This window comes from Labeo rohita, chromosome 18 (genome assembly GCF_022985175.1).
Source record: "Labeo rohita strain BAU-BD-2019 chromosome 18, IGBB_LRoh.1.0, whole genome shotgun sequence".
NCBI classification, from domain to species: Eukaryota; Metazoa; Chordata; class Actinopteri; order Cypriniformes; family Cyprinidae; genus Labeo; species Labeo rohita.
In genome coordinates, this window is record NC_066886.1 from 23,525,858 (window position 1) to 23,539,812 (window position 13,955).

Sequence of the window (13,955 nt, forward strand, 5' to 3'; positions counted from 1 at the left end):
AGCGTACACCTCTACCACAAATGGTAACAAAGGAGCTGGATCCTGATAAAATGTCCTGAGCAAGCGACAAAGCTGCTGAATAATACTGAATAGAGCTTATATAGGAATGCCGTGATAGGTGTCATATTGCTATAGGTCAGAGGTTCTCAACCTTTTGGAACTAAAGCCCCCCCAAACCTCCCCTATCATGTGGCATGCCTCAGGCCGGGCCTCGGGTCTGTTTTAGGCTTCTCCTTATTTTGATATTTTATACATACACCAATTACGGTGATGAAAACAAATTTCCGCGCTGGTGGAAACACTTTTGCTTGCTCGGAAAGCGTTTAGTTTCTCCGCCAGCAGCAGCAAATCAGCGCAGCTGGAAGATCCACGTTCAAGCGCACGCAATAGGCTGAAAATGCCACAAAGCACCATCAAACGTAATTACAATGAATGTTTCGGGGGAAATAAGAGGATATTTGAATTATTTATTAATAAACCAGTGTTTTCAGTGTCGCAAGAATGATGTTGCCGATCCTGACTCGGACGCGCCTTTAGAGAAATGCATCTTTACAGATTACATATAGAAAGATTGTGACAGAGTATTTGTTTTATTTTGTTAATTAATCATTTCAAGCTTTCTATAGATATATGTATCATGTCTGTGAGGTATGCATTTGCTGAGTTTCGGTTCATTTTTGTGAAGCGCTCCTGTTGAGGCAACAGAAAGCGCATCATGTTTGTTTTCTTTATTTAATAAAAGCACCTTTTGCAACGTTTTGTTGATGCTGTGAGTGCACACAAATAAAAGTTGACCCTTAACAGTTGCGAAAGATGTATTATGAGCAAAAATGACAGAATATTTTAAATTGTTTCCACTGAAAAAAAAATGCAAGTCATCGCGCTGGCACCTCAATGTCCTGCAATGCGCCTTTAGCTTCCACTCTCCGCACAAGTTTGGGTATGCGTCTAATAGCGCACATTTCTCTAAGTTTAACGTTGCAACTAACATTGTTTTATACTTGAACTCTTTTGGGCCTATATCTATAAATTTTATTTTAAACAAGTCATGATGATTTGAGAAGGCAAAATTGATCAAACAGTCCTTACTTTAAAAAACAAAAACTTTAGGCTATATTTAATGAACAAAAATGCTCCAAACGTTTTTCTAAATTAACTTAACAAAAGAATGAAACGAAATAAAATCACTTTGCCATTACATACAAAACTGAACTATTTCAATAGATGAAACAGTAGTATAAGCTTTTTTGGGAGAAGGGAGGAAAAGACGGGCTCGGGCCGATAATTCTGATAAGCTCTCGGACAAGGGCCGGGCTAGGAAATATATATGAGGCCCGGGCAGGGCTCTAATGAGCATTTATCCGAATACTTTAATTATTATTCAATGTTTGCAACACAGAAATGTAACCTATACCGTGTATCCTGGTCATGAAGCTTGTTCAAACAAAGCTTAACTTACATGACCAGAGCTCTCTCTGGATCAGTGGTTGCGCGAAAGCATGTTTAAATATTCTGATGTGATTGCGATTTCAAAGGTTTTATAGGCATGGCGAAATCATCATCATATAGCAGTAAGATTGCGCGTGTTTGAATCGAGATCGCGACCTTTCAATGAATAATCCATATGAGTCTATAGCCTATGTATTTTTGTATATCATAATTTGCACCAGACCTCAAAAGTTACCCCCCGGTTCCGCGATCCATGATTTGCGCCCCCCTTCCGATCCCCGAGTTTATAGTCCTTCCCTTCAGTCTGTCTCTAGGGCCATACACATTCACAAAGTGCATGAACACCGCTCTTTCCCTTCTTTGCTTGAGCAGACTGCGCAGTGTGAATTACTTGGATGATTGGCTGCTCCACTCTGAAAGCATCCTATGCAGGCAAAGAGATCTGCTCATCAACCATCTTTGGTACTTGGGTTTCACAATCAATTTATTAAAAAGCTGACTTCAGCCCACACTACGTATCTCCAAGCGAGCTTGACTGCCATAGTGCTCATGAGCCTTCATGGACTCACTTGCGAATTTCAAAGCGGGGGAAGAGCTCCCCCTAAAATGCTTTTAGAGGGCACTGGGAATGGGAATGATAACAGCTGTCTCAGTGTTTTTTTGCTTAGGGCTGCTTCACATCCTGCACCAGGTACTGTGCAAAATCAGAAAGGAGAGGGAGACTGCAAGTGCTGCCATTTGTGCTGAATTGGATCACACAGCCCTGGTTTCCATACCTCTTAGAAAAACTGCCCCACTGAGAATGGAACCTTCTCAAGTGAACGGCTCGGTCTGGCGAGCCTGGGAGGTGAGAGTTCTACTAGGCATCTCTTACGCTTGTAAGTGAACAACAAAATGCCATAATCCTATCAGATGCACTATTTCTGTGTTTTTTGCTCAAAGTGAAGGTCACTACTATTTCAGCGTTTCATCCTACTATTGATACACTGTTTGACATTTCTGTAATTTCTACAGTTATTAACTGTTTATCACCTAGTATAATACTGTAAATTCCCTTTGCAGTAAATTACTGTAATAACCATTGTATCATGGGAATTTTCTGTGACATCCAACCCCACACACAGAGACTTACTGTATTTTTAAAATTGCTACTGTATTTGCTGTAACGGCCTCATTGGCGGTGCTCTATTGAGGTCATTTTATTTTCCTCATTTATTATATTTGGATTGACACGATTTGCCCTACACCATGTCTACAATGCCGCAACAGCTTGGGATAGACTACACTGGATGTGTTGCATCAATTGTAATGACTGGAAAATCTGTTTGTCAGATTTCCTTCAGACAGAACGCGAGTGCTTGAAGTACATCTGTAAGTCAGAAATATACCGGGTCATCACTTTACTGTAAGCATCCTCTGTAGATAGTATATTTAATGGGTTCCATTTTGTCTTTTGTCGAGGCACGCTGCGCCGCGGCGTTTGCCCGGGGATGAACCCGCAAGAGTTGAAGGGTTCCGGAGAACATCTACGCTGTGTATCGATGCAACTTACGAGAGATTAAGACCAGCAAGTAAGGTAAAATATATATACATTTGTCTGAGTGTTTGTCAGATTTTTGCACACCAGTTTAACTTAGTAATATTTACCCGTCAACATGGCGGTTACAAACTATAGTAAACTGCGCTGTCGTTTCAAGCGGCTTTTGTCAACTTATTGAATTAAGTTACCGAATTAAAATTATTTTTAATGAGCAACACTTATCTTATATTAACATTAACTAATGTGAAATTTTGTTCAGGTGTTAGTAGTTAATGTTGGCCAGTAGCCTATTGAGAAAATAAAATCGTATGTTAGCTAGGTTAGACAAATTATATGGCTAACTGTTAGCTGCCTTTCTAGTTTTAGAATTAGTTTGTTATAATTATTAATGGAATTTAAGATTTACTGCATTTTTTGTGTTTGTGTTTTAAAGGCATCTGCAATGAAGCATCAAGAAAGACACAAGCATGCCAACCACTCTGAGACTGATAGTTCATGTTAAGAGAACAATATGGTTTTGAGAAGTTTGTGTATTCTATGTGGGGTTTTACTTTTAAAAGTGTGCCATTTCTACTTCTTGTTTTTCAGAGAAGACATTCCTGTCACTAACAAAGTGGATGGTGAGCAAAGGTGGTGGCCATGTTTTGGAGCAGCACCTGGGTTTTGTAGATGGCTATGTATTTTTTGGCTGTATGTCTTTTCTCCATTATGTTTCTGTTGCCTATGGATTCTTCGTGAGGAGAAATCCAGAGGATTTTAACATAATAAACTGCAAAACGTCCTAAGGCAAGCATTTACACTGTCGCAGCAAGATGTCAAATAGAAATATTAAGGGAATACTTCAAGACAGTTATATGCCGTTATCAGCATGGTAAAGTAGATTTGTCTCTCATTGTCTCTGAGATAATTTGTGCCGTAGTTTCTTTTTTACTTTCATTTTTATAATTCTTGCACAAAGTTTGGCAATTGCTTGCATGTGTTGCTTGACCCCTCCCCATAATAATTGTTTATAGGCCACATTATCCTGCCCGAAAAGACCATAAACATTACAGTTGGCGTCTGCAATAAGTAATTAAAAATGAATCATGTCCGAGCAAATCGTGACTTTTCACTTTACGCCTACCTTTGACTAGGCGTAAGATTTAGTCTCAGACGTAGCACTACGCCAAGATGGTGCAGCGGGTATAAATTCTACACACGACAGCACTAATGCTTGCCTTTGCTTCCATTAAATGTATAAGCAATATACATGCTCTCTCTGTCAGTGAGTCCTAAATTATTTTTGGTCCTAATGACTGTAAAGTTGTGCTTAAACTGAGAAACGGTTATGTACCCAAGGTTCTCTCAAACCCATTTAGAGCCAAGGTGATGAAAGATTATGTGTAATTTTAGACAGATGCATTTACATTGTGACTGTGCCCCAGATGCAATTAACAGGAACTGTCTCTGTAAAGGTGTGAACCAAATGGTGCATACATTTAGAATAACAAAGAAACAGCATTTCTCGGGGACTTCTTGTAGATTGCAGCGGGGGATCCTGACAGTATCTACTGTTTCTAGCCATTTGTCTTTAGGTATAAAGTTCTGACTTACAGACAGAACATTGGGAGAAGTTATGGAGAACTTTGGAAGAAACTAGGAAGAAGCTTCGGACCCCTACATGGGTTAAGATCTACAAGACGGCTATGCTACACGACTTTCTTCAGTAAAACTCTTTTCCCCTGAACTTCAGTCAAGCTTACTTATTTTATGTTTTAGAGAAATCTAATACATATGGCGAGCCACCCAAACCACTGCTCAGCCAAATACAGCAAAATCTAACATCTTTCTCAGCTTTTCACCTAAATGAGTGTGTGGAGAAGACCCATTACGTACCCTCTCTGTGCACTCTATGTGCATTCATGTTGAGCACACCAGACAGTTTACAGCAGGGATCGGCAAGTAAGTTTGGCATCAGGCCAAAAAAAGTTTTTGCCACTAGATGGCGGGCCAGAATATAGTCAGGATAATTTAAGAAATCAATTGACGAAAAATGCAACTAGAATTGACTGTAACAGACTGTTACAGTGTCTTTTGTAACTGGTTGTGAGCTGTTACTCCAGGGTATATACAGGAATACCCTTTGCTTTGCTTGTTCCATTCCGTGCCAATCCCGGCCAGTCAGCACGGATACGGTTTCATTTTCCACTGTGGTGCTGATAACGGAACTCTTTGGAACGTAAATACAAATGCATCAGTCGTTGCCTTGGTAACGCAACTGTAATGTAAACAGCGATATGGACGATGATCAGATATTTCTGTTTTTGGGACTCCTTTTTTTATCTGATATTTACTTCATTAAACAGCAGAAAAAAAGGACAACAGGCCAGATATTATTGCTGGTGGGCCAGTTTTGGCCCGCAGGCTGCCTGTTGCCGACCACTGGTTTAGAGTCTCTGATTAGCTTTTTGTATGTTATGGTGGCCGCACCAAGGGTGTGCCTGTATCAAAACAAGAGGCTATCCCACTGGATTGTTGATATGATAGCTCACAGAATGTCCCTGGCCTGAATGCTGTGCAAGCCCTCTCTACAAGGTATATCTACTGAGGATATATGTTCAGTGGCTGGATAGGCTTTGCAGAACACATTTGCCAGTTTTTACGACTTACGTTTCTTTGGCAACTTCTCATGTCCTGTCGGTTCAGGACTTCTAACTCAAGGCCATTTTAACTTGGTTCTTGAGTCAAGTCACTGCCCAGAAATGGGGGCCCACTAACCCAGTATGTCCACTAGGGCTTAACGTCACAAAGATGTTGAGTTATGTTGAGACCTCTTGAAAGAGAACGTCTCTAGCTCTATATGAGCAGTACTGAGCAGCATTTCTTTAGAATCTTTCGACTGAATTAATGAGCTTATGAAAGACCTGATCGTAAGTAACACAGCATGAACGCAATTTCTTGTTCCCTTCTCAGGGAACCATGCTTACATTGGGGAAGCCGTGGCCTAATGGTTAGGGAGTTGGGATTGTAACCGAAAGGTTGTGGGTTAAAGTCCCAGGTCTGGCAGGGATTGAAGGTGGTGGGAGTGACCAGTGCTTTCTCCACCCCCAATAGCATGACTGAGGTGAGTCCCTTGAGCAAGGCACCAATCCCCCAACTGCTCCCTGGGTGCCACAGCCACAGCGATAGCAATATGGCTGCCCACTGCTCTGGGTGTGTGTTCACGGCGTGTGTGCGTGCGTGTTTGATCACTTCTCACTACTGTGTGTGTGCACTTGGATGGGTTAAATGCAGAGCACAAATTCTGAGTATGGGTCATCATACTTGGCCACACGTCACGTCCTTTCCTTTCCTTACTAACCAGAGACGTTTTCTGACTTGTTATTTTGTTTTTAGAATCGTTGTTGTGTTTTCTGATTTGTTATTTTGTTTTTAGACTTGCCATTGTGTTTATAATTTGTTGTTTTCTTTTTAGATTTATTTTGTTTTCAGTATTGTGATTTGTTTTGCAATTCTCACTGTATTAATGGGTTTTTGTATAGCTAATTAATTCATCTAAATTGTTGCAGGTTTAACTCTTGTTTTGGTGTTCTGTTTTTAAAGTCTTTTTCAGTTATAATACAAACTGTTACTGTTTTGGTGAATGTCTGTTTCTCTATAGTGTGCCCCCCTATGAAAACAAAATGCCCCCATTCTATTCGTTCTGGTGAATGCCGTGGTGCACAGATAAATCACATAATAACAATAAACAATAAACTGCCAATTATCTGCACACATTCAGATAAACATTTTTGCTTGCAGAATTGATCAACATATGATTTAATGCTCACAAAATTATTCTTTAATTAAAATGATTCTTTATCTTAAATTATATGGCAGAAAAAAATATTCTAGAGACATACCACTCATTTGACATACTGAAAATGGAAAAAGATTATTATTTTGAATATTAATTGACTTAATGACAACACAGAATTTTAAGAAAATAAAACTTTAAAATGCTGCTTACCTCTTATATTTCCTAGATAGAGACCATCAATAACCTATGTACAAAATAAACAATACTTTGAATTTCCATCACATTTTGTATTCATGTTGGTTTCATGTGATACTGAAAAACAATACTCTTCTACAAAATTAAATAAATAAAAATAAATAAGTTTTTAGGGATTGTCCTACATTACGTTACATAATTGTACATGAAGGCTTGAAGTGAAAAACTCTTTATCTTTCAGCTGTGCATAATTATTAAGCAGGTTTACTTTTACAGATAATATGAGGCAAAAAAGAGATTTAACTCAGAATGAAAAGTCAAAAAAATATTAAATATGAGAAATATTCAGAACTAATGCGATACTGAAATTGCAAAGTAGACCATTGGACATGACCAAGGATCAGAAAAATAAAACAGGAAAAAGAAAAGATGCTTGTTAACAAAAGAATTATGTATTAGAGTGAATAATTCGGTCTGAAGCCTTTAGGAACCCTTTAGTCTCCAGCGTGTCAGGTGCTCAGAGACTTAGATTAGGTAAAGAATCGTAAAAAAAATAACCCCTACTCAACAAGAATCACATGCTGTGCTGTGAAATACATGAAGACTGATTTTTTTATAGGCTTTATAGACAGATAATCTGTAATCAAGAGCATTTTTTGATATCTCGAGGTGAAATATCTCAGCCTGGTTTGGCAATCTCAGTGTACATTTGAAAGCTCAGATCACACAGCTAACACAGAGAACCATGAAAATGATGTCCCTCAGTTGTCCCCAGTATGAAAAAGTGGATCACAAAATCATATAGTCATTGTTGGAAAGGGTTCAAATACACAGGGTTCAAAAATGCTGAAAAAAAAAAAGAATCTGAATAATTTTTCTGAAGAACAGTAGGCAGTTTAACTGTTAACTGTGTGCCGGCGTTTTCACATGCTGAAATGAGGAAACGCTTATATTTGAAAAAGCAACACACGCAGAGCATCTTCCATTCTAATGACATACAATGATAAGCTTTTCTAAACCTGTTGTCTAACAAAAAAGTTATAAAAAACATTATAACTTGTTTTTCATTCACAACATCAGTCGAGTGTTTGAAATAACTTCCTTATGTGATCTGATGTGGATTGTTAAAACAGAATGAGGCAGACAATAAATTCTATACTCATATTCTATGTATTTCGATTAGCAATGGCTTATGAAAATACACGAGATGGCTTGAAGAACACAGATAAACCATATTATTGCAGACGAGTGTTTATTTTCCTTACATTTCATTATTCAAAACGTTTAACTTTATGTCTTGTTTTTATTCCGATGCCTTTATCCATATTAGAGAAGCTGGAACGGAACGTCATCAGTGATACTTCTTGACGCGTATGTGGATTTTCTGCACAAGGGCGCCCTCTGGCGTCCAGTATGAGTGAAACCCATTCTATTTTGCGTAAAAATAGAATAAAAGAAAATCTCAAAAGAAAAATTAAGCAGACATATACTAAACCATGCTTTTTTTTTTTATTAATTCAACTATTATTTTCTTTTGTGGACTATATGTAAACGTCTTTTATGTGAAATATCTAATTCAGGTCAGTACTAAATAAAAAATAACATGCATTTTGAATGATCCCTCTTATTTGAATGATCCCTCTTATAAAATAATTAACATTTTGCAGATTCTGCTGGGTGTATGTAAACTTTTGACTTCAACTGTATGTATGTAGTACGTTATTTGTATTAAGCACATATCGTATTGTATGTGTCCAAGACAAATTTCCTTCAGGAAAATAGCGTTTTTTATCGTATAATTTGAGAGTGATCGGCACCACATCCTCTTGTACCACTGTTTGAACAATGTACCTTCCAGAATCTGGCAGTTTTGGGGGTTCATTTTTAGTCCATCTCTGCAAGACAGACTTTATAGGATGGATTAAATATGAACCAAGATATAGGATGGACTAAATATAATGAACTCCCAAAACTTACTGCCAGATTCTTGACAAATTCTTGAAGAAGTGGTACAAGAGGATGTGATGCTGTTCCTTCAGGAGTCACTCTCAACTTATCTGTGCATAAAGCCTATAAAACAAATCAGTCTTCATGTATTTTACTACACTTCAGCATGTTAATCTTATTAAGTGAGGGTAATTTTTTAAAAAAGGTTTTTTTTACCCAAGCAAAGTCTCTGAGAAACTGACACCTTGTACTTCTGGAAACTCTATAGGCTGCAGTTCTGGAAAATGGTGGCGCTGGAGACAAAAGGGTTCCTGATGGTTTTACACCTAAATTTTCACATTAATTCTTAATTATTTTGCATTTGACATGTGATTTTCTCTACGCCTGTTTTTTCTTGACAGTGCTGACCCAATGAGCATTTTGTCTTTGGAAAAAAGAAGTATGATCAGGAGATAAACTTGCCTAATAATTATATATATATATGTATGTATATATGTGTGTGTGTGTGTGTGTGTCTGTGTGTGTCTGTGTAATAGTTAAATGAGCAGGTTTGTTAAATTAAACAGTTCGCCAGGTCTTCGAAGGTAAATGGTAATGGTATAGAGCAAGTGACAGTAATATGAGGAAGATCTTTCTGAAAAAGAAAACCATAAAACAGTGCAATGTCTTACAAAAGGTAAGACAACTAATATTTTCTGAAAACTGAATAGAGATTATTAATTTGTCTATAGATTTATGAGTGACTTGAAGCACAGGAGAACTCCGTCAGATAAAGGCTTATTAAGGAAAGTTTCTGTCAAATTAATTGTATTAAAAGGACAGCTCCATTTCAGCCACCCCCGAAATGGTCCTTACTGCAGAACACAAGATCCAGGGGGCAAGGCTGGATCCAGATCCAACTCCTCCCACTTTTCATATACCTAAACCTACCTGTCTACACCCTCTGATCCCTAAACCCACCCATCTCCAGCACTAAACTTACCGTCTCCACCCCCTAGGTGTGGATCCAACCCTGCCCCCTGGATCAAAAGTCATTTTGACACCCTCAGGCACACGAGAGGGACCTTCCATCTCACTTTCCAATATTCCAGCCCAAATCATTACCTGCCACCTCCTTGGTAATGTTGCAGTTGGAACAGGATGTTGGAATAGGGTGGCCATCCAGAACTCCATCCATCTGGACCATCCATTGTAGCATGGCATTTGTCAGTAAATAAAACTATTTAAAAATGAGTCATGTTTTTTCTGCATCAAATGTAAACGTTTCTCTTTGTGACCTTTGGTTACAGGAGGCTGAAATGTGGCTTTATGCACAACTGCCAGCCTGCAATGAAGAGGTTCTTGGGACTCAAGAGGCTCCAGCAGCTTTAAAAACCTGTTTGCTTCACAACAGTGGCTTTTTTATAACTGCCCTTTTAATACAATTATTTTGGACAGAAACGTTCCTTGATAAGTCTTCAACTTATCTTATATCTTATCTTATCATCAAATGTTCCTGATTTAACGTAATAAAAGCATCATGCTCATCATAGAGATGATCTATTTAAGTCACCTAATTTATGAATTGCATTTTTGAATATACTGTATTAATAAAAAGAGCGTCACTTATGCACGTTTACAGGAACAGCAATGGCCTGATCATTACCCCAAATCAGCTTATTTAGTCACGGTTTATATGCAAACTAATATCCGATAATGCACCCATATTGACCTCGACTGAACTGCGGAAGCACATAGAAGCTGTACTAGCCAAATACAACTATTTACCCCATAAATGGTTGTTTGGCATGGTCGTACTACAAATTGATATCACGCATGGTACACAGTGCTTATTATAGAGGACATGAAAAGATTGAGTAATAGAAGTGATAAAAGATACGCGATGAAGGATAACGGCGATCACACGATAATGTACTTGATTAGCGTACAAAGTGTGAAGTATCTCCAGTGTGTATCAGTCTCTGTTTACAGCTTTTCGAGTCAAGCGTCTCTTTAAATGTCACATTTAAAAATAAAGACGCTGACATTCGACACCGACAAACGCGACTGTAAAGAGTGACATGTAAAAATGCTTTATAAAAATGTTAATGCTGATTACCTTATTCATGCCGTTGCCCATGATTCATTTGTCATGTATGACTGATATAGTTAAGCTTACATGCAGACAGACCTCAGGATGGCATTACAGACCTAATGCATTACGGTACGACGACACGTCACTAATAAAAGTATTATACTGCTTCCAGTAATATTAAACCAAAATATATTAAGTGTGAATTCAAAAGAAAACAGTTGCTGTGTCTCAGCTTCCGGAATTCTGCCTAAATAAAAACATTAAATCTGTTGACGTCACGGCACGACAGACCTTAACCCTTTTGTGGCAGCGTGAGGGTCTGAGCCTGAGTGTACTCGTCCACAACGTTGCAAAAGTACTTAGACTGGGAAAAAATGAAAAAAAAAAAAAACCTGATTCTTTTTCTTAAAACAACAATAATTGTGTTCTCAATTCTCCCACAGCACTAAACGTTTTTGCAGTCTTTATTTGATTCGAAATGTGCAGAGAGACGGTTGAACAATGCTCAGGACAATGATTGAAAATTGCTGTACTAGCTTTGTTTTTCCATTTAATTACTTCTAAAACCAACATAGAATTGAGAACAGCTTAAAATGAAATTTACTAATCTTATTCCATTTTTCAAAACTACTAATTTCTGATTTGAATTAAAGCAAATTAGCAATTTCATTGTTGTAATAGGATCTAAAAATAAAATAAATGCACACATACAGGCAAAACAAGACAAAAACATTGATACTTATTGGATTTTTATTTATGATACACATCCTTAAGAGGAAGCAAACTTCCAAAATCATTCAGAAGTAACTGGACAAAAATACAGACTTGTCTGTTTATTGGATGATTAGTTAGAAGGGGTGGGACTGGTCCAACAGATTGACATGTAGAGAATAATTTATTTCTTCCAAGCATTGTTTTCATAGTCCCATTTGGCTGAAAAGCCCTCAACAGGGTTGATCCTCATATCCAGCATTCTCTGCACCTCCTTCTGCTTGTATTCAGGGTCAAAGGTATGAGGGACATCTCCATAAACTAAACACAGACAGAAGACATACACATTCAATAATTGTACGCAAATATGATCCTGGATGAGATGATCAGCAATACTTGTATATAGTTGAAGCCAACCAAAACTTACCATACTTCCTCTGCCACAACACAACTAGGCCAGTGAAGCCAATGAAAAAGAAAATCCCTGCAACTACTGATTTCCACTCTCCTGTTCCCTTGTCCATTTCAGCAAAGCTCTCCTTGAAGCTGATACGATACACTGAAATCAAGCATTAAAGAAGGCAATTAGCATATTAAAATATACATAATAAAAACTCTGAAGTCAGAACCAACAGAGAGGTGTTCAACAATTCTTGTATCACACACATGCAATTTTCTCCTCTCTGGACAGTGCAGCCCAGGATCCCTTCTCTTTTTCCTTAAGAGACTTCTGCTCAGGACTCAGCTGCTGCACAAACTTGATGTCAGGAAGAGGGCTCTCTCGCCGGTCAAAGTATGCTGGCAGTGTGTAGTCCTCAACCTTAGCAACTCCTGAGAGGACAAGTAAAACCAATGTTACACAATTAATATATCTTTACGCACAGACATAACACAAGTTGGCATGTAACTTACCATGTCCACCACGCAGGCAGATGGAAGTGGACAAGGCCCGATTACCAACAAGGCGAAATGCTCTAGTTGCCAACATCCTGTGTGAGAACAAACAGTAAATGAGAAACTACTATTCTTTCTTTCCACTTTGAGAAGTTTGAAATCAAACCAAAAATATAAACATCACGTAATTTAAAAAAAAAAAAAAAAAAAAAAAAGAGTGAACTTATTATGAAAATACCCAATGACAGTAAAGCATTTGAGGTCCTGACTTTAAGCAAAATCTAAGGCCAATGCTGTAATTTTGAACAAAATCTGACCACAATGAAGGTGTTCTGGAGCTTGATTCAGTCAGTCAATATAGGTCATATATGAGCAAAAACATGAATAACAAAACCCTTATTTTGTCTTTTGCAAAACGATGACCTGTATTTATATTAATTTATCATGTGTACATTGTTGACGCATTTATTTGTGCTATCACTGCCAAAGTATATTTCCTGTTTTACAGAAACAATATAACACACGTTATATATATATATAACGTGTGTTATATACACGGTATATATATACTACCGTGCTTCTTTTTGAAAGGGCATTAATTTAATCACATTGTTGTCATTAATGGCAATCAAGGCAGAAAACACTTATTTACAATAAGAAACGATATCACCATCGCTTTACTATGGCATGGTCACCTTATTTATCTAAATCCCTTAAAAAAAGATAGTCAGCGCATACTACAACACACTTAAGTTATGGCAATAACATTGACTTTGGCATGAGCCGGTTAACTAACATTGCAAGGTCATATTGTCGTTAGGATTTGTTAAGCAGCAAATATATGGCATGTACCTCTAAAATACACTTAATACATTAATAAACAATGTGACTGTGTATCCCTAAATCTGTTTTACTCTGATGCACCTTGCTGGATATATTAGAACACATGTACCGGTCTACTGCTAATGCTAAAGCTAAAACTGAAATACAGCATCAGTCCTCATCCGCATTAGCCTCAATGTCACTAAGGCAATTTTAAATACACTCATTCACTCGCTCGACACATAAAATAAAATAAACAAAGCTTCATTAAACCAAACTATAAACCAAACCCATAGATATCAAAATAAATATGCAAATAAATAAATAATCCCACAAACCTCGCGCCTCCGTCCGTTGCTCGTTCAGAAAAGGATAAAGGAAGTAACGTTAAGTAAGTGACGTGAACAGGAAATAGATGGGCAGAGCGTTGTGGCTGACGTATTATTTAAGCGTTCGAATATTGCTGTAATGAAAAGAAAAACGTTTATAATACAACATTAAATAGAGAAATTGCTTGCAGATTAACATAGTTACGCTCTTTCGTC

The 13,955-nt window shown here is 37.7% G+C and overlaps 2 protein-coding genes across 3 annotated transcripts in view; both read right to left on the minus strand.

Moving 5' to 3' along the window:
- Positions 1–11,255, minus strand: part of dusp22a (dual specificity phosphatase 22a) — a 48,865-nt gene extending 37,610 nt beyond the window's left edge. The window contains exons 1-3 of one of the 2 annotated variants that reach the window (XM_051135577.1): positions 11,008–11,255; positions 6,978–7,011; positions 6,871–6,885 (exon numbers count right to left, since the gene is read on the minus strand). In XM_051135577.1, coding sequence (XP_050991534.1) covers positions 6,871–6,885; positions 6,978–7,011; positions 11,008–11,028 — 70 coding nt within the window. In that variant the 5' untranslated portion in view covers positions 11,029–11,255. The remainder of the gene's footprint in view (positions 1–6,870; positions 6,886–6,977; positions 7,012–11,007) is intronic. The other variant, XM_051135578.1, reaches the window with a different exon arrangement.
- Positions 11,256–11,715: 460 nt separating this feature from the next.
- On the minus strand, positions 11,716–13,869 carry LOC127180961 (cytochrome c oxidase subunit 4 isoform 1, mitochondrial). Its single transcript, XM_051135381.1, has 5 exons — positions 13,749–13,869; positions 12,607–12,683; positions 12,361–12,525; positions 12,122–12,253; positions 11,716–12,015 (listed from the first exon to the last, which is right to left on the minus strand). The coding sequence occupies exons 2-5, from the start codon at positions 12,680–12,682 to the stop codon at positions 11,879–11,881; spliced, it is 510 nt and encodes a 169-aa protein (XP_050991338.1). The 5' UTR covers position 12,683; positions 13,749–13,869; the 3' UTR covers positions 11,716–11,878.
- Between the last annotated feature and the right edge of the window lie 86 nt (positions 13,870–13,955).

What these genes read in the sequence shown, in the direction of transcription:
- LOC127180961 (XM_051135381.1), bottom strand. Translation starts at nt 12,682, where the DNA reads ATGTTGGCAACTAGAGCATTTCGCCTTGTTGGTAATCGGGCCTTGTCC. An exon ending in CTGCCTGCGTGGTGGACATG is followed by an intron (nt 12,526 to 12,606) that starts GTAAGTTACATG and finishes TTGTCCTCTCAG; the next exon opens with GAGTTGCTAAGGTTGAGGAC. An exon ending in CAGAGAGGAGAAAATTGCAT is followed by an intron (nt 12,254 to 12,360) that starts GTGTGTGATACA and finishes GCTTGATTTCAG; the next exon opens with TGTATCGTATCAGCTTCAAG.